Source organism: Salvelinus namaycush, chromosome 40 (assembly GCF_016432855.1).
Source record: "Salvelinus namaycush isolate Seneca chromosome 40, SaNama_1.0, whole genome shotgun sequence".
In the NCBI taxonomy this organism is placed as follows: domain Eukaryota; kingdom Metazoa; phylum Chordata; class Actinopteri; order Salmoniformes; family Salmonidae; genus Salvelinus; species Salvelinus namaycush.
In genome coordinates this window covers 12,739,625-12,760,485 of record NC_052346.1, presented here as the reverse complement: position 1 = coordinate 12,760,485, position 20,861 = coordinate 12,739,625, and the positions used below count along the sequence as shown (strand labels likewise).

Below are 20,861 nucleotides of genomic sequence, written 5' to 3'. Positions count from 1 at the left end.
AATACATTCAAATACTGTACTTGAGCTGCCTTTGAGTTAGTTTGCCCAGTACAACTGTGGCACCAACGGAATAGCCCCATAAGTGTGTTAGCTAAATCCAAACTCATCTCAAGCACTTTTTTGAACGTATCGGACATGTGTATTAGACCCAGGTCTGGCTGCTAGTTGCTAAGGCACTTGACTGTGTCATATCTCCCTCTTTCCACACCACAGGAGGCTGGTGAGAGGAGGACAGCTCATAATAATGGCTGGGATGGAGTGAATGGAATGGTACCCAACACATGTTTGATACCATTCCATTATTCTGTTCCAGCCATTACAATGAGCCCGTCCTCCTCAATGAAGGTACCACCAGCCGCATGTGGTCCACAATAACACTCAGACACAGTGACACTAATACCAGGAATGTAGTGTCCAGGGTAAACACACTTCAACACCTCTTCCACATTGTTTTCATATGGAAAGTGTTACATGCTACATTAGACGACAGTCAGACTGGGACTCTGTGTTTACACCCCCTCTCTTTACCACTTCATTCCTGACTCCTCCCTGTGTCTCAGTCTCTCTCTCTCACTGTGCTTCATGATGTTATTTGAGAGGCAGAGCAACTGAGTGTCTCATCAGCAGGTCTTTAGAGAGCAAACATGAACACACACACACCCACTATATTGTCTAACATGAACACACCCACCAGGAAAAGAGAGCGAAGGTCTGTACCTACAACAAAGATACACAATGAACACACACCCACCACATTGTCTTGTTTTGTGATGCTGGGAATAAAAAAGCCTGATCTGATACTTAGTACTTAGTCACCAATGGTACAAAAAATAATTGCTAGTCTCAGGCACTGATCTAGGATCAGCTTACCCTTTCCAAAGCCTCATCTAAGGGTAACTTCATCCTAGTCCTAACAGCTCTCCCCACACACAGGTTTACCTCCGCATATCAACATGTTCAAGACATGACATATTACAGGAGTCATTTCTTGTCATCGCCAGCGGTTCCATAGTAACATTTATCTATTAGAACTGATAAGATCTGTCCAGGACTTCCATGTAATCCGGCTTGGTACTGAGTCTCATTCTCAACTCTCGCGGAAACTCTGAGTTCTGGCTCTGATTACTACTGCTTGGCCCCGCGCACACTGTCATTGTAGTAACCACGAGTGATTGGCTGGGTCTAGTTTCCTCTTTGGGTTCGGGGGGCTGAGGGGGTTGTGGAGGGTGGGGATAGCGGGGTGGTGGGGGACGTGTATACCTGTCCGGCAGGTCTCGGAACTCTGGGACGGGGGCGGACATTCCGGAGATCCCAAACAGGCAGTCAACCAATCCCACCTTGGGGGTGGGGCCCTGGCTGTCTATGACCGTTGGGCAGAGGGTCCCGTTTCCGTGGAGATCTGAAAGAGGGGGTCCCACTGCCCCGGCAACGGTACTGATGGAGGGGGGGGACACCTCCATATTCCATTCTCTCTCTCTCTCTGCCACCAAACGATAGTGTCCTTCGCTCTCTCTCTCCCCCGCCAAGCGGTATCTTCCCACGTTACCTTTCTCTTTAGAAGCAGAGAACTGCTGCTGTTGTTGCCTCACCACTGAATCATCCTCATTCTTATAGACTGGGCTACTGCACATGTGTGTTGAGGGACTGAGGTTAGGGTTAGGGCCAGGGTCGACGGGGAGGATGCTATCGTAGACGAGGCTATGATGCAAGGCAGATGGAGGAGGGGTCTTTGGTACCGGTAACCTGTGGTGCTGCTGCTCGGTGAATATTCCACATTCCATCTGAATCCCGGCCAGATCCACCTCACCCTGCCGCCGGAACGGCAGCTTGTCCCGCCTCCTCAGGGCATAGGCGATCAGCGCTGCTGCCGCAAAGAACGCCGACACGAACAGCACCAGCAGGCTGAGCACCAACACCGACAGAGGGATGGAAGCCTTGGTGATGGGACCCAGGGGGCCATTGCCTGGCACGGGGTAGCCCAGAGAGAAATCACCGTCTGGGGCTGTGGAGCTGTTCCACTCTCCATGGTTCTCCACCGTGGCCTGGTGGGTGTCCAGGTCTGGACAGAGGAGGTCCAGGGAAAGAGAGCGAAGGTCTGTACCTACAACAAAGATACACAATGAAAAGAAAGGCACTTTCTTTAAGTCGCTGAAGAGCAACAAACCAAACAAATATAGGAACAACAGTGGAAGAGCCCCATGCATTCACCTACACTGCACACCTGTGTAGAGGAGCGTCAACTTCACACATCCATGCCAGACATCAACCACATTGAAGATACGCAAGGACCTCCCTTCACGGGCCAGAGAACACAAGAAGAGGGGTGCCACGTTCACAGCAAGTTCCCAGCAGGAGCCCTTCCCCCTTTTGTTCAATACTGAGTAAAGGCTCTGAATACTTATGTAAATTTGATATATTTTTTAAAATAAATTAGCACCAAAAAAAACTGTTCCAACATAGGACAATGCACAGAACAATCAGCCTTCTTGTTGCAAAAAAGGCGGCATGCACCTCCAAATGGTACTCAGACGCCTGTAGGAGACAGAGACCCTGCAGGGTCCTGATGAAGACTGAGGAAGACTACGACTCAGCTAAACTACTTCTCCATGGAGAACAGTGGACCGAAAGGGCCTCCAATCTCTCTTATTTATTCAAGCTAACTGGTGTAATATGGTTTCACATTCTGTCCCCTTTCATTAAAAGAAAATCACCTACTAAATCTTGTGTTTTTGGTATGTTTCATTGAATGCGGCTAATATGTTGATTCGATCACAATTCCCACAGCAGAATGAAACGCTAATAGCGTAAACCAAATGAGTTTGACACCCCTGGTATAGACTAACGGGGCGAACTCTAGTATAGCTCAATCTCGTGCGTCTCGCGCAGACTTCTATTTCCTCTGCGCGTCAGTTTATAGGGAACATTGCTTCTGAAATTCTTTGTTTTGGACTTTGCGTGCAAGGAGAGTTTTCTGAAGACCGTTGGTTCCAGACAGATATGTAAAACGGTTGTCCAGCTCAATCTCATCTTCCCAGATTTGAATGTGAGCGTGTATTCTATGTTTGTTACTTTTGTATCTGTTATTATTGGCTGTCTTTCCCCTGAACATTCATGTCTCTATTCATATTCAGGACTTTCAAACTCTTGGCCATTTTTCCATTTAATCAAATACTATGGAAATACCTTTTCCCTTCCTTTCATTTAGCATTATGCCAACATCTTTATTATTCATTCATCCTTTACATTCAGCACATGATCCTGGTTATTTCCTAATAAATCCGTTGTTCATAAAGTACTGTTCTCCATGAATGCATTGCCTTGCCATTTAAGATTACTCAATTACCTTCAGATAGAATTATGTGATAAGTTGTATTTATCCCTTGTTGCTAAATGCTGACTCAGAACAAACAAGTGGTGCCCGATTAATGAATTCACATAGACACTCCTTTACACCTGGGAAGTGTGGGAAGTGTCAAGGGGAGAGGAATGGTGAATGGTATGGTAATGTTAACTGTGCTAGAAAAATAAATAGAGCCGCACACTCTATATATACAGCATATAAACTCCCAGTAATTTATTGGGTAAAACACCAATGTTTCGGCAGACGTTCGGAAGCCTTCAGATGTTGCTGTTTTACCCAATAAATTACTGGGAGTTTATACGTATATAGAGAGTGTGCCCCTCTCTTTATTTATTTTCATAGCTTACAGTTTATTCGCCGTTAGTCAGCACCTCTACACAAAATAAGGTTCTCTGGGTGTGCGCCAGTTCATGCTTTTTATTAGAATGTTAACTGTGCTGCCCTGAGCCTTAGACCCTGGTACCTGTGGTCTCTTCTGGTGAGTGACAGACCACCTCCCCCACCACCACCACCGCACTCAGGCCCTCCAGCCAGCGCTTCAGAGGGGCCGCATCACACCTGCACTCCCATGGGTTCTGCTGCAGGTCCACCTGGGAGGAGATGATGAGAAAAGCTTTATTTCAGTCTGTTTCCATAGAAATGAGGAACATCTGACTAGTTCAGTTAGATGCTCTAGAATCCCCTTTACAGACAGACTGACAGACACCTGTGCCCATACATGTTACACACACACACCTATACTCATACACACCGCCCCGCTACACACACCCTGTCTGCACACACACCTAACCCACTACAAACACCCCTCCCCATCCCTTCCTCCTACCTGCACCAGTCCAGTGAGGTGCTCTAACACCCCCTCTACAGGCAGGCTGAGGAAGTGGTTGTTGCGCAGGTTGAGGCGGGAGAGGGAGATGCTCTGGAACACTCCGACAGGAAGTGACCTCAACAGGTTGGCGTTGAGGAAGAGCAGCTGGAGAGACGGCATGGGGCTGAACGCTCCCGCCTCCACCACACCGATCTCATTGTACTCAAAGTACAGGTACCTACAAGGAGACATGATCACACAGGACCCAGGAATGTGTGTGTGAGAGAGTGAGTGAGTGTGTGTGGCAGTCAGTCCTACCTGAGGTTAAGTAGACCCAGGAACATGTGTGGGCTAAGCCTCTGCAGGTTGTTGCCGTTCAGGTAGAGACTCCTCAGGGTCGGCAGGCTGGAGAACGCTCCCTCCTGGAGAACCAGACAGAGAGAAAGAGAGAGAGAGGGGGGAGAGAGAGAGCGACAGGGACAGAGAGAGAAAGAGAGAGAGAGAGGGGAAAGAGAGAAAGACAGACAGAAAGAGAGAGAGATAAAGAGAGACCGAGAAAGAGAGCGAGAGAGAAAGAGAAAGAGAAGGTAAATACAGGGACTTCATGTCCATTGTGCCACTGGGCCCCTCAATTTCATCAAGCGGTATGCTGAAATCCAGGTTATAGGCCTAATGTTTTGTTTTTACGCATAATTAAATCATAGATATCAAACGTGGCCATCAGTGCTCCCCGTGTATGACGCCTCAGGCTAAAGATAATCTGCACCCTAGGAGATTTTCTGCTTAAAGATACCATGAATAAAGGAGATCCTCTGGCTAAAGACAACCTGAATAAAGGAGATCCTCTGGCTAATGACAACCTGAATAAAGGAGATCCTCTGGCTAATGACAACCTGAATAAAGGAGATCCTCTGGCTAATGACAACCTGAATAAAGGAGATCCTCTGGCTAATGACAACCTGAATAAAGGAGATCCTCTGGCTAAAGACAACCTGAATAAAGGAGATCCTCTGGCTAATGACAACCTGAATAAAGGAGATCCTCTGGCTAATGACAACCTGAATAAAGGAGGTCCCCTGGCTAATGACAACCTGAATAAAGGAGATCCTCTGCCTAATGACAACCTCAATAAATGAGATCCCCTGGCTAAAGACAACCTGAATAAATGAGATCCCCTGGCTAATGACAACCTGAATAAAGGAGATCCCCTGGGTAATGACAACCTGAATAAAGGAGATCCGGTTGTTTCCCAGGTGAAGTAGATCCAGACTGGAAAAATTCCAGAAATCTGACTTATAGATCCGCTGGATGAGGTTGCCGCTGAGGTACAGCTTCCGTCCGTTGAGGGGGCGTGGCATGAGCTGGGACACGTTGTGGAAGCCGCTCTCCTTACAGTTGACTGTCAGTCCTAGGTCTGGAACAATTATACTGAATCAACTTTATTTGTTCAGCTCTTTTCATACAATTCAGCCCAAAGTGTTTTGCATTGAGCACATATGCAAAGCTAGTCTCAGCACTATGACATTATCAGACACAGTGGGGTGACTTCCTGTTTACAGACAACCACATAAATCAGATTTGTCCCCTGTGCATAGTGCCATGATTGTCCCTGTTAGTTTGTGTCCTTTGTGGCTTGCCCACATTGTGAAGAGCACAATAGTAGCAGTCTTGGCAAATTCAAATCATGCTGTTGTTTATATCTGTTATCAGGAAGTCACCCTGCTGTGTGTGAGATCATACTCCTGAGCCAAAGAAGTCCCATCCAAACTGTACCTGAGATGTGGAGGTTACAGGTGCACCCCAGAGGACATATGATAGGGATGGGGGGGCGGGTCTGGTACCCTGCGATGGGAGGGGGCTGGTTGGGGAGGAGGCTACGCTGGGTGGGGGGCGTCCTGGAGGGTCGGGGACGCTTGGTGGGCCGAGGGGACCTCTCTCTCTCCCTCCGCTCCACCGATGAGGAAGAAGTCGACGAAGATGAGGTATGTGTGTTCTGATGGTGAACCATGGAGGACGGCTTGGTGGGTCTGGGCCTCCCAGGGATGGGGTTCGCTTTCGGGTGAGAGGGCGGATGCTGAGGAGGCTGTACCCCTCCATGCTTCTCCCTCTCTCCCTCCTTCTCCCCCTCTCCCTCCACCTCTCCGGCACACAGTTCTTTGCGTGGTATCTCCCTCAGGTCTTTCCCGTGCAGGTGGAAGGGGTATTCACAGGTGATGTCCCCCACCACTGCGGTGTAAGGGATGTGTCCCAGCCACGTCTGCAACTGGACAACCTCACAGCCACAGATCCAGGGGTTCTCCTCCAGCTGGAGCTCCATCAGGCTGCGGCCCACGTACTCCAGGGTCCCGGCGTAGGCCAGGCTCTTCAGACGGTTCCCCCGCAGGTCCAGGTGGGTCAGAGACACAGATCTGGGGGTGGAAGGGATCATTAGGGCTGGGGTCAATTCCATTTCAATTCAGGAATGACATTTCCACATTGTGAAAAATTGGAATTGGTGATCATGTTATTGAAGAATAAGGAACAAAATGTGATTGAAAACAACTTTGTCAGACAGTTACCTTGGTCAGAGTGAGAAACAGACCCATGATGTGGACATAGTGCAGGGTTATTAAGCAGGTAGATACCTGAAGAGGTGAGGAGGCAGAGCAGGGATCAGGTTGTCGTTGAGGATGAGCACTCGTAATTTATGCAGGTAGCGTAGCGCCCCACTGTCGATGCGTTTGATGACATTGTAGTCGGCCTGTAGGTAGAGGGGATAGAGGTTAAGTCAAAGTGTTCAAATGTGACATTTTGACACAAACAGGAACTCATCAGGCTCAGGAGATCACACATAACTTATTGATTATCATTGTCACAGTAAGTATGGATGAGGACTAATCACAGTGATTATTGATGAGGATTGACCACAGTGTTTATTGATGGTTCTAATGGGTAGTAATGATGGCAGGCCTACCTGCAGGTACTCCAGTGCCTCCAGGCCAGAGAAGGTGTCGTTGCGGAACACCTCCAGTTTGTTCTCGTGGAGGTAGAGGCGTCTCAGTGTCCCCAGACCATGAAACGCCCCGGGACGGATGTCCTGCAGCGCGTTGTTGCCTAGGTTTATCGCCACGGCATTGCTATGGTGCAGGAAGCCGTTGCTATAGAGACGCCTCAAGGAGTTCCTCTGCAGGTTGAGCTTGAAGGGGCGGAGCCAAGACTGAGACACCTGATTGGTTGATTGATTGATTGGTTGGTTGACTTCATTTAATCGTATACAAATACATATATGCCAAAACAGAAACAGTACATTTAGTGCAGTAATGCAGTACAGTGCAGAACAGGGCTGTTTATTAATATACTACTGCAGTATGTATATTATAAAATGAGGTACATTAGATTAAGGTAGTGCAGTGCAGTCACCTGGCTGGCGTTAGTGAAGCCCCGCCCATCACAGTGCACGTGCAACACGCCCTCTTTGACCTCGCACGTGCACGGCTCGAAGCACGGTTCGTCCACCTCCTCCTCCGAACTGTCCACCATAGGGGTGTGTGTGGAGGTGGGCGTCGGGGTGTGTGTGTGAGTGTGTGTCTGGGTCAGGGTCACACAACCCAGGACCACCACAGACAGCAGGGAGAGCCACAGCATCCTACCTCCTCTGCCTTCAGCCCAGGCCAGGGCAGCGGCACACACCCACCCCTCACCACACTGCATACAGAAACACACACATGGCTACTGTTAAATGGGATCCTATCAGACCCAGCAGAGTGATGCTTATGCATGTCCCTTTGTTTATGAACTACTGGCATCGTCGCGTTACTGTTACTGTTCCTGGTAGTACTCTGGTTTCACATGCTGGAACCAACACTTGGACTGGTACCAGAATAAACTTGGTTTCCCATGAGTGAAAATATCGTTTTATATCGTATATAGATATATGAGTTATAGTGCTATATTTAAGGGGGTGTGGTATATGGCCAATATAACACGGCTAAGGGCTGTTCTTAGGCACAACGCAACGCAGAGTAAATATTATTATAAACTGGGTGGTTCGAGCCCAAATGCTGATTGGCTGACAGCCGTGGTATATTAGACCGTATACCACAGGTATGACAAAACATTTATTTTTACTGCTCTAATTACCTTGGTAACCAGTTTATAATAGCAATAAAGCACCTCAGGGATTTGTGATATATGGCCAATATACCATGGCTAAAGGCTGTGTCTAGACACCCCGCGTTGCGTCATGCTTAAGAACAGCCCTTAGCTGGTATATTGGCCATATACCACACCCCCTCTGACCTTATTGCTTAACTATAATATAATTATAATTTATAGTATATATATTTATATAGGAGTTATAGCACGGTTCAGGATACATAATGCTTCAGGTTCCATACCAGACAGTGACGTGGAAAACACCCATTACATTCATCAACAAGGAACTAACAACAGCAATCCAAGGCCATTATAATACATTAGATTGATTACCATGATAATACAGCAGATAGCATGAGAGAGGATCTGAAGACCTCTTCAGGACATAAGAGGCTGCTTTAAAATCATAATGACAGTCAGAGTGATGCTGATGATGACAATAAAATAATATATTATAAACACAGGGCCGGATGGATGAGAGGAGAAGACTGCACTAGAAAACTAGAGATGCAGTATAATTCTATGCTGTCTTTAACCAGGAAAATGACATCTAAATCAGGAGTCTCTCTTTGCCTGATTCATGTAACTTGGAGGCCACCATGCAGAAGGTAATGGGCTACTAATCAAAAAACAATAACAATCAGAAGCTACTAGCCAGTTCAATTGCTCCTGCATATAGACAGACAGAGAGCCGTCCCCAGGCTCAATTGCTCCTGCATATAGACAGACAGAGAGCCGTCCCCAGGCTCAATTGCTCCTGCATATAGACAGACAGAGAGCCGTCCCCAGGCTCAATTGCTCCTGCATATAGACAGACAGAGAGCCGGCTGGCTGCTAGACGAGATTAGTTTAGAAGCAGCTACCACACACTGAAGAAGGCCATGATAATGAAGGTAAAAAAAAGAATAATGAATAATGCAATGATAACAATAACAGCAACTACAACAGCGATAATGTAACAATAAGGACAATGTAATAAAGTGCAGTGGTAATGTAACAACAAGGACCATATCATAAAATGTAATGATAATGTAACAATAAGGATAATGTAATAAAAGGTAATGATAAGGTAATGATGTGAATCAGTGGCTGGGAAAATACTGCAGTATGATAAACAGACAACCTGAGATGAGATGTCAGGGAGAGGTGATTATGGAATGAGAGGAAGAGGACAAGGGGAGAGAAGAGGAGAAGGGGAGTGGAAAAGAAAGGGGGAGAGGAGAGGATGATAGATATGAAAAGAAGACTGGAGAGCAGGGAAAAGAAGATGAGAGACGGGGAAGAGAAGAAAATAGAAGATTGGAGTGAGGGGAAATGAGCAGAGGAAGAGAGGGAGCAGAAGAGAGAGAAAATAAGAGGAGAAAAGAAAAGAGAGGACTGAGGGTCTTATGAGAAGAGGAGAGGAGGAGCAGAATGTTGTGCTGAAGAGAGAGGATTGATTGCGTAACCATGAGAAACCGTGAGTCAGTCAGTCAAGGCTATCGTGTCTCTTTCTCTCTCTCTCTCTCTCTCTCTCTCTCACACACACACAGACACACACAGGAGAGCTCCAAGTGAAACGGCTCAAATCTATTGATATTGATTGTATCAAAAGCCTTCCTTTTCCCTGCACACAGTGTTCCCTGACTGGGAGGAGGGGGGCAGAGGAGGAGGAGGAGGAGGAGAGAGAGAGAGAGAGAGAGAGAGAGAGAGAGAGAGAGAGAGAGGTTTGTAGATTGAGTAGATAAATACATGCAGGTTTGTATTCAGTGGATAAATACATGCAGGTTTGTATTCAGTGGATAAATACATTCAGGTTTGTATTGAGTGGATTCTAGTATCCTTTTCACACTATAATTATGACGTTAAACATATTGTGCAAGATCAATATTTAAATAGACACTACTGAAGTATTGCAATTTGGTCCTCATTGGATAATGACTGTCTGACCTACAAGACAACACTGTTTACTTGCTCTAGCCACTTGATTGGCTAATAACTCAGGCCCCTCTCTCCTGTCACCCTCTCTCATTTTTCATCTCTCTCTCTCACAGAAATCTATTCATCCATCCATCCACTCATCTATCCATTCATCTATGCATCCAGAGCAGGTGTGGTTAGACCTACTTTGCTTTTCTTTCGTGACTCTTCCTTCCTTGTTTCCTTCCTTCCTACCTTCCTCCCCCTGTTCTCCATCCCAAGGCCCTGCACCCTGGCGCAAACCAACCAGCAATGACCGCGGCAGCTGCTTACTACAACACATATTCATGTCACATAATCCCAGCGTCTACCTTTCCTCACGAACCCACTGTCCAACCAGGGCCGATACATAGCTTTCCCTGCCTGGCGCAATCCGGCCCCTCTTCCCTAGAAACACAACGCACCATCCAAAATCAAGACTATGTTGATAGCTATATCCATACAATAATGTAAATTAGTAACATTACTGGGCACAATTGTAATTATAGAATTACTGCATGTCCAAATAGTCATTAATATAACCTATTAAGGCACTAAATCCTTGGCACTAACGCAAACCATTTATATTCGCCTTTGTCTGCCTCCCCTTCCCCTCCCACTAGCGCTAAGAACCATACAGCGGCAGTGGAGAGACGAGGTCTTTACTCACTCAGGTCCCGCGAAGAAATCCACGAACAGCCGATGGGAGACTTTACGCGTTGGCTGTCGACATGTCTGTTTGCTTTTCAGCTGCACTCTTCCTTCCCTCTCTCCTTGCCTCTCCTGGAGCGGTTGAGGCGGATGGGGGGAGCAGAGGGAACGTGACAGGACTGCAATGTGGATGAGAGAGAGAGAGAGAGAGAGAGAGAGAGAGAGAGAGAGAGAGAGAGAGAGAGAGAGAGAGAGAGAGAGAGAGAGAGAGAGAGAGAGAGAGAGAGAGAGAGAGAGAGAGAGAGAGAGAGAGAGAGAGAGAGAGAGAGAGAGAGAGAGAGAGAGAGAGAGAGAGAGAGAGAGAGAACCGTAGAAAAAGCGCACCGCTTTAGAATGCAGGTCTGTTCCCCTCTCCAGCGCTCAACAGTGCTGCCCGCGGGAACTCAGCTGCGGCGCGGGACTGCCACCGAACACGCGCATGATGCTGCGTGGAATATTTTAGGAGGATGACTTGTCTCTCCATCTTTGATAACCGGGTAGCCTAATTAAAGTAAAGAAAATTAAGTAGCCTAAAGGACAATAAAAGAAAGGAGGAATGAGTGGAGTGAAGCTGGGGAAGTATTCGAAGAAGAAGCTGGTTTGGATTTAGTGCCATGCTTAATTCTATTTGAATTAATTATACAGGTCTAAAGAAAACCAGAGTAGGCCTATAGGGCTATCGGGTAGGTTACTTCGCTAAGAAACAGTTTAGTACTAGAGTGGTGGATCGTGCATCCAATGTAAATGTAATCGGTGTCCATTGGGGTATTTGTAAATAAGAGTTTAAACGTCAAAAACGGGTAGGTCTGTAAAAGTGGCCACATATTCTTCGTTTTGAATTATTCCTCAATCGAGGGCTGTTGACAGATGACATCACGCAGACATTAGGCTACCTAAACTGTTGGCCTAGCGGGCTATCAACTGTATCTTCACATGCACAGATGTAAATCACCCTACCCAGGCCTTCAGCTTTACCGACAATAATTCATCATCTCATTACTTTATTCATCTCTGCTCATGCCCTTAAGCACCAACAACGGATTTCTAGAGAACCGGTGTTTTAGTTACCATGGCGACCCGCGCCAGCCGGCATCCTTGCACACCTCGGTAGACTGACTTATCTTCTGCTTTTCTACTGTACTGTATACACAGAATCTACTGTATAGACCGGTTGTACACACACACACACGCACACACACACACACACACACACACACACACACACACACACACACACACACACACACACACACACACACACACTAGTTAATAATAAAAAGTGGAATTGGGCTAGAACAATAATGTGATGGAATGTATGGAGAAAGACTGCCCATAATAGCCAACATAGATCAATGCTACCCCATGGTAGGCTAAGGCCTGAATGCACTCTTCCCTCCCAGACACAGTAACTTTAAAGCAGCTCATTGGCAAGTAAGTTACTGTATTTCATATTGCAGTACACCTACTGTAATCTAAATACAGAATCAAAGCAAGAACTGTGTAATGACACAGTACAATACTGTATAATTGACTGTATTATACAGTAACAAAGTAAATGCTACTGTAATAGTAATGAATGAGTGGATTAATTAAATTCATTGAGGGGAGATGGGGTTTCTATATTCACAGTATTTTATTGTAATTGGTGCAAGCAGATTACAGCATATCAATGAATATATGGTATTTGTTATTACTTACACTTCTAGAGACCTTATTAACAACGGCTTCCAAACTGGCAGCGACTAAACAGACCAACATGACATAGCAGAATGCTCAACCATTAATGGTTTAAGACTTGCTGCCCAATCTGTCCCCTATACTTTTTAAATTGATGGGGCACTACTACCGCATACCAGTTAAATTGGTACAGCACTTTCACTAACAGGTGCAACAAACATAGCCTCTGACAAGGCACGCCTCAAAATATGTTACTGAGCCAGAACAAAATACCATGCACCCACTAGTGTTCCCCCCAATAATTGCACTCCACAAATATGGAAATACAGGAATTCTTTCCCTGGCCACAACATTTTCCCACTATGAACCATAATTTAGAGTATGCTGTAGTGAAATGTTTCACAGTATTGTACTGTTGATAATGCCAAAAATGACTGTATAAATTACCGTTTTATTTTACAGTGTGGGTCTAACAGCACATCACAACATGTACATGCAGGCCTGGCCTACATACCATTATAACCATTTCCAGTTCAATTTCACATTGATCTCAGCTTACATTAATGTGAAATCCCTACGGGTAATGGAGTAGTACTTACATCTATCTCTCTCTCTCTCTCTATATATATATATATACAGTGGGGAGAACAAGTATTTGATACACTGCCGATTTTGCAGGTTTTCCTACTTACAAAGCATGTAGAGGTCTGTAATTTTTTATCATAGGTACACTTCAACTGTGAGAGACGGAATCTAAACAAAAATCCAGAAAATCACATTGTATGATTTTTAAGTAATTAATTAGCATTTTATTGCATGACATAAGTATTTGATACATCAGAAAAGCAGAACATAATATTTGGTACAGAAACCTTTGTTTGCAATTACAGAGATCATACGTTTCCTGTAGTTCTTGACCAGGTTTGCACACACTGCAGCAGGGATTTTGGCCCACTCCTCCATACAGACCTTCTCCAGACCCTTCAGGTTTCGGGGCTGTCGCTGGGCAATACGGACTTTCAGCTCCCTCCAAAGATTTTCTATTGGGTTCAGGTCTGGAGACTGGCTAGGCCACTCCAGGACCTTGAGATGCTTCTTACGGAGCCACTCCTTAGTTGCCCTGGCTGTGTGTTTCGGGTCTTTGTCATGCTGGAAGACCCAGACCCATCTTCAATGCTCTTAATGAAGAAAGGAGGTTGTTGGCCAAGATCTCGCGATACATGGCCCCATCCATCCTCCCCTCAATACGGTGCAGTAGTCCTGTCCCCTTTGCAGAATAGCATCCCCAAAGAATGATGTTTCCACCTCCATGCTTCACGGTTGGGATGATGTTCTTGGGGTTGTACTCATCCTTCTTCCTCCAAACCCGGCGAGTGGAGTTAGACCTAAAAGCTCTATTTTTGTCTCATCAGACCACATGACCTTCTCCCATTCCTCCTCTGGATCATCCAGATGGTCATTGGCAAACTTCAGACGGGCCTGGACATGCGCTGGCTTGAGCAGGGGGACCTTGCGTGCGCTGCAGGATTTTAATCCATGACGGCGTAGTGTGTTACTAATGGTTTTCTTTGAGACTGTGGTCCCAGCTCTCTTCAGGTCATTGACCAGGTCCTGCCGTGTAGTTCTGGGCTGATCCCTCACCTTCTTCATGATCATTGATGCCCCACGAGGTGAGATCTTGCATGGAGCCCCAGACCGAGGGTGATTGACCGTCATCTTGAACTTCTTCCATTTTCTAATAATTGCGCCAACAGTTGTTGCCTTCTCACCAAGCTGCTTGCCTATTGTCCTGTAGCCCATCCCAGCCTTGTGCAGGTCTACAATTTTATCCCTGATGTCCTTACACAGCTCTTTGGTCTTGGCCATTGTGGAGAGGTTGGAGTCTGTTTGATTGAGTGTGTGGACAGGTATCTTTTATACAGGTAACGAGTTCAAACAGGTGCAGTTAATACAGGTAATGAGTGGAGAACAGGAGGGCTTCTTAAAGAAAAACTAACAGGTCTGTGAGAGCCGGAATTCTTACTGGTTGGTAGGTGATCAAATACTTATGTCATGCAATAAAATGCAAATTAATTACTTAAAAATCATACAATGTGATTTTCTGTATTTTTGTTTTAGATTCCGTCTCTCACAGTTGAAGTGTACCTATGATAAAAATTACAGACCTCTACATGCTTCGTAAGTAGGAAAACCTGCAAAATCGGCAGTGTATCAAATACTTGTTCTCCCCACTGTATATACATATATATATATATATATATATCTCAATCTGTCTGTCTGTCTGTCTGTCTGTCTGTCTGTCTGTCTGTCTGTCTGTCTGTCTGTCTGTCTGTCTGTCTGTCTGTCTGTCTGTCTGTCTGTCTGTCTCTCTCGCTCTCTCGCTCTCGCTTTCTCTCTCTCGCTTTCTCTCTCTCGCTTTCTCTCTCTCTCTCTCTCGCTTTCTCTCTCTCTCTCTCTCTCTCTCTCTCTCTCTCTCTCTCTCTCTCGCTTTCTCTCTCTCTCGCTTGCTTTCTCTCTCTCGCTTTCTCTCTCTCTCTCTCTCTCTCTCTTTCTCTCTCTCTCTCTCTCTCTTTCTCGCTCTCTCTCTCTCTCTCTCGCTTTCTCTCTCTCTCTCGCTTTCTCTCTCTCTCGCTTTCTCTCTCTCTCTCTCTCCTGACAGAGATAAAAAAATGAGAATCTTTCCTCGTAGATGTTTATCAGAGAGGGAGAGACTGAGGCACTTCCAGTAATGTCAATGTGTGTGTGTGTGGGTGCGTGTGTTTGTTTGTGTGTGTGTGTTAGATGATGGTTATAGATTTCAGAGCTCTCAGGTGCATTAGTGTATGATAACAGTTTTCCCACAAAGCTATAATGCACAAACAATGGAAACACACACACATACACGTACGCGCACACGCACTTGTACGCGTACACATGGTACAGGACCAGATACAGTGCATTCGGAAAGTATCCAGACCTCTTGACTTTTTCCACATTTTGTTTACGTTACAGCCTTATTCTAAAATTGATTGAATACTTTTTTCCCTCATCAATCTACATACAAAAGCCCATAATAACCAAGCGAAAACAGGTTTTTAGACAAATCTTATTTACATAAGTGTTCAGACCCTTTGCTATGAGACTCGAAATTGAGCTCGGGTGCATCCTGTTTCCATTGATCATCCTTGAGATGTTTCTACTTGATTGGAGTCCACCTTTGACAAATTCAATTGATTGGACATTATTTGGAAAGGCACACACCTGTCTATATAAAGTCCCACAGTTGACAGTGCATGTCAGAGCAAAAACCAAGCCATGAGGTCGAAAGAATTGTCCGTAGAGCTCCAAGACACGATTGTGTCGAGGCACAGATCTGGGGAAGGGTGCTAAAACATTTCTGCAGCATTGAAGGTCCCCAACAACACAGTGGCCTCCATCATTCTTAAATGGAAAAAGTTTGGAACTACCAAGACTCTTCCTAGAGCTGGCCCCCCGGCCAAACTGAGCAATCGGGGGAAAGGGGCCTTGGTCAGGGAGGTGACCAAGAACCCGATGGTCCCTCTGACAAAGCTCCAGAGTTCCTCTGTGGAGATGGGAGAATCTTCCAGAAGGACAACCATCTCTGCAGCACTCTACCAATCAGGCCTTTATGGTAGAGTGGCCAGATGGAAGCCAATCCTCAGTAAAAGGCACATGGCAGCACATTTGGAGTTTGCCAAAAGGCACCTAAAGGAGACTCAGACCATGAGAAACAAGATTTTCTGGTCTGATGAAACCTAGATTGAACTCTTTGGTCTGATTGCCAAGCGTCACGTCTGGAGGCTTCCTACGGTGAAGCATGGTGGTGGCAGCATCATGCTGTGGGGATGTTTTTCAGTGGCAGGGACTGGGAGACTAGTCAGGATCGAGGGAAAGATGAACGGACCAAAGTACAGAGAGATCCTTGATGAAAACCTGCACCTTCCAACAGGTGAACCTAAGCACACAGCCAAAACAACACAGGAGTGGCTTCAGGACAAGTCTCTGAATGTTCTTGAGTGGCCCAGCCAGAGCCCGGACTTGAACATCTCGGGAGAGACCAGCAATTAGTTGTGCAGCGACACTCCCCATCCAACCTGATAGAGCTTGAGAGGATCTGCAGTGAAGAATGTGAGAAACTCCCCAAATGCAGGTGTGCCAGGCTTGTAGCATCATACCCAAGAATACTCGAGGCTGTAATCGCTGCCAAAGGTGCTTCAACAAAGTACTGAGTAAAGGGTCTGAATACATATGTAGATGTTATCTTTCATTTTTTTTAAGTATACATTTGCAAAAATTTCACAAAAACTGTTTTTTAAATTATCATTATTGGGTGTTGTGTATAGATTGATCAGGAAAAAAACACAATTTAATAAATTTCAGAATAAGGTTGTAACGTATAAACATTTGGGGAAAAGTCAAGGGGTCTGAATACCTTCCAAATGCACTGTATGTATTTATCCCCCAGGTGAATATGTTATGATTCAAGTACACAGTAATTGGATCCTAAAATCTGTGGTTAGGGGCACATTGTAAGACAGAATCCATAAAAAAACACTCAGTGTCCTAAAAACTGTAATCCACGGAGGACTCCAAAATTAAGAACAAAGTGCCCTTTACTGGTTTTAACAGCCGATCAGTCAGTTTGCTGCCGGCTCTTAGTAAACTTTTGGAAAAAAATGTGTTTGACCAGATACAGTACTATAATGCCTTGCAAAAGTATTCATCCCCCTTGGCGTTCTTTCTATTTTGTTGCATTACAACATGTAATTTAAATGGAATCTTATTTGGATTTCATGTAATGGACATGCACAAAATAGTCCAAATTGGTGAACTGAAATTAAAAAAATAACACGTTTCAAAAATTAAATAACAAATAAAAAAACGGAAAAGTGGTGCGTGCATATGTTGTCAGGAGTTGGCCAGGATTGTTTTGGTCACTAGATGTCCCCATTGCGCCTTTTTGAACCTTTTGTTTTTCCCTTGTTCTAGTTATTATTTGCACCTGTGCCTCATTTCCTTGTAGGTATTTAAACCCTTAGTGTTCCTCAGTTCTTTGCTCTGTGTTTGTATGTTAGCACCCAGCCCCAGCCATGCTGTGAACATTTATTTCTCTAGTTGGATTTTCCTGAGGTACTCTGGTTTTGTTCCTGTTTATTTTTGATTATTCTTTTGAGGTTTGTTTTTTCCCTGCTGTTCTTACCACTTTGTGGATTTTCATTGTATCTTGGAGGATATTCATTTTTCTCTTGGCATTACTTTTGACGTTGTGGATTTATATTTTTTGCCTGAAGATCTTTTTCCTTTATTAAACCACCGTCTCTAGTACTGCTGTGTCTGCCTCATCTTCTGGGTTCTGCCGACTATTAGTGACTGTTTCTCACACCGGGTCCTGACATATGTATTTACGCCCTTTGCTATGAAGCCCCTAAATAAGATCTGGTGGACCCAATTACCTTCAGAAGTCACATAATTGGTTAAATAAAGTCCACCTGTGTGCAATCTAAGTGTCACATGATCTGTCACATGATCTCAGTATATATACACCTGTTCTGAAAGGCCCCAGAGTCTGCAACACCACTAACCAAGGGGCACCACCAACCAAGCAACACCATGAAGACCAAGGAACTCTCCAAACAGGTCAGAGACAAAGTTGTGGGAAAGTAAAGATGAGGGTTGGGTTATAAAAAAATATCCAAAACTTTGAACATCCCACGGAGCACCATTAAATCCATTATTAAAATTGGAAAGAATATGGCACCACAACAAACCTTCCAAGAGAGGGCCGCCAACCAAAACTCACAGACCAGGCAAGGAAGGCATGAATCAGAGAGGCAACACAGTGACCAAAGATAACCTTGTGGGGGCTGCAAAGCTCCACAGCGGAGACTGGAGTATCTGTCCATAGGACCACTTTAAGCCGTACACTCCACAGAGCTGAGCTTACGGAAGCGTGGCCAGAAAAAAGCCATTGCTTAAAGAAAAAAATAGGCAAACACGTTTGGTGTTCACCAAAAGGCATGTGGGAGATTCCCCAAACATATGGAAGAAGGTACTCTGGTCAGATGAGAGAGAAAAAATAAAAAATTGGCCATCAAGGAAAACACTGTCTGGCACAAACCCAACACCTCTCATCACTCCGAGAACATCATCCCCACAGTGAAGCATGGTGGTGGCAGCATCATGCTGTGGGGATGTTTTTCATCAGCAGGGACTGGGAAACTGTTCAGAATTGAAGGAATGATGGATGAAGCTAAATACAGGGAAATTATTGAGGGAAACCTGTTTCAGTCTTCCAGAGATTTGAGACTGGGACGGAGGTTCACCTTCCAGCAGGACAATGACCCTCAGCATACTACTAAAGCAACACTTGAGTGGTTTAAGGGGAAACATTTAAATGTCTTGTAATGGCCTAGTCAAAGCCCAGACCTCAATCTAATTGAGAATCTGTGGTATGACTTAAAGATGTACCAGCGGAACCCATCCAACTTGAAGGAACTGGAGCAGTTTTGCCTTGAAGGATGGGCAACAATCCCAGTGGCTAGATGTGCCAAGCTTATAGAGACATATCCCAAGAGACTTGCAGCTATAATTGCTGCAAAAGGTGGCTCTACAAAGTATTGACTTTGAGGGGGTGAATAGTTATGCACACCCAAGTTTTCAGTTTTTTTGTCTTATTTCTTGTTTGTTTCACAATAAAAAATATTGTGCATCTTCATAGTGGTAGGCATGTTGTGTAAATAAAATGATACAAACCCCCCAAAAAGCCATTTTAATTCCAGGTTGTAAGGAAAATATGAAAAATGCCAAGGGGGGTGAGTACTTTCGCAAGCCACTGTATTTCTCTGTGAACAATTTAACAACAGATTTTCAGCATGCTTATTTGTATTAGTATTTATTATGGATCCCCATTAGCTGATACCAAGGCAGCAGCTACTCTTCCTGGGGTCCAGCAAAAATGAAGGCAGTAGTATACATTTGTAAAGAACAGATGCTGGGAGACGAAAAACAGGTACAGGAAGTGAACATTTAATAAATCACGGACATGAAACAAACCAGAACAGTGTCTGGACAGGGGAAAAACAAAATAACAATACGACAATAATGCTGACAAAGGGAACAAACTAAGGAACAGACAGATATAGAGGGGGCAATCAACAAAGTGAAGCAGTCCAGGTGAGTCCAATGAGCACTGATGCGCATAATGATGTTGACAGGTGCGCGTAATGATGGGCAGCCTGGCGCCCTCGAGCGTCAGGGAGGGGAAGCGAGAGCAGGAACAACATTATAATAACATTTTTAAACATTAAAATACATTTTACAACGGATTTCACAATACATTAAGTCTGTGCCCTCCGGCCACTACTCTACTACGTCACAGAGCACTCAACATGAGAAGGGCACTCAACATGTACTGCACTGACACAAATGACTGATGATTGGCTAAAATAAATTGTAATGGCTTTACATCTACCATATCATGGGTTGAGAGCTATCTATCCAATAGAACACAGAGGGGCTTCTTTAATGGAAGCTTCTCTAATGTACAACATGTAAAGTGTGGTATTCCGCAAGGCAGCTGTCTTGTTCCTTTACTGTTTTCTATTTTTACTAATAATCTACCACTGGCATTTAACAAAACCTGTGGGTCTATGTATGCTGATGATTCAACATTATATTGTCAGGAACCACAGCTAGTGAAATCACTGCAACCCTAAACAAAGGGTTAGACTGCAATATGTCATGATCAAGGCATATTGGTTCAATTGTTGTAAAGATGTTGAGAGGTATGTCCTGTGATAAAGAGATGATCAGCATTTTTAACACCACAGTCAACCACAAGTTCTGCAGGCTCTCGTTTGATCTAATCTTGACTATTGCCCGGTGAGGTGGTCAAATGCTGCAAAGAAGGACCTAGAAAAGCTGCAGCTGGCCCAGTACAGAGCAGCACGTCTTGCCCTTCAATGTACCCAGAGGTCAATGTCAACAATATCCATGTCGGTCTCTTTTGGCTCAAAGCAGAGGAGAGATTTACAGCATGAATTATTTTTTGTCATATAGGTCAACTGAACAGCAAACCTGATTTTAAAAAAACAAATAAAGCAACTCCTCACGGCACAAAACCTCTCCCCCATGTGACCTCATTTTTATGTGTATGTAATGACATAACTGATAGACACACACACACACACAGACACACACACACACACTTTAGTTGTAGTTTTAAAAATATTTGTTTATAAATAAGTCTGTAAT

The 20,861-nt window shown here is 44.9% G+C and overlaps 1 protein-coding gene across 1 annotated transcript; it reads right to left on the bottom strand.

The window, feature by feature from the left end:
- Positions 1-1,025: 1,025 nt before the first annotated feature.
- Positions 1,026-7,793, bottom strand: LOC120033233 (SLIT and NTRK-like protein 3). Its single transcript, XM_038979513.1, has 10 exons — positions 7,569-7,793; positions 7,123-7,374; positions 6,794-6,909; positions 6,269-6,577; positions 5,943-6,202; positions 5,393-5,583; positions 4,488-4,591; positions 4,188-4,407; positions 3,825-3,951; positions 1,026-2,101 (listed from the first exon to the last, which is right to left on the bottom strand). Exons 1-10 carry the CDS (start codon positions 7,791-7,793, stop codon positions 1,026-1,028), a joined length of 2,880 nt encoding a protein of 959 aa, XP_038835441.1.
- Between the last annotated feature and the right edge of the window lie 13,068 nt (positions 7,794-20,861).

Coding starts and splice junctions, on each gene's coding strand:
- LOC120033233 (XM_038979513.1), bottom strand. CDS start 7,793: ATGCTGTGGCTCTCCCTGCTGTCTGTGGTGGTCCTGGGTTGTGTGACC. Junction 4,408..4,487: donor CTGGGTCTACTTAACCTCAG/GTAGGACTGACT, acceptor GTCTCCTTGTAG/GTACCTGTACTTTGAGTACA. Junction 2,102..3,824: donor CTCACCAGAAGAGACCACAG/GTACCAGGGTCT, acceptor TCTTTGTTGTAG/GTACAGACCTTCGCTCTCTT.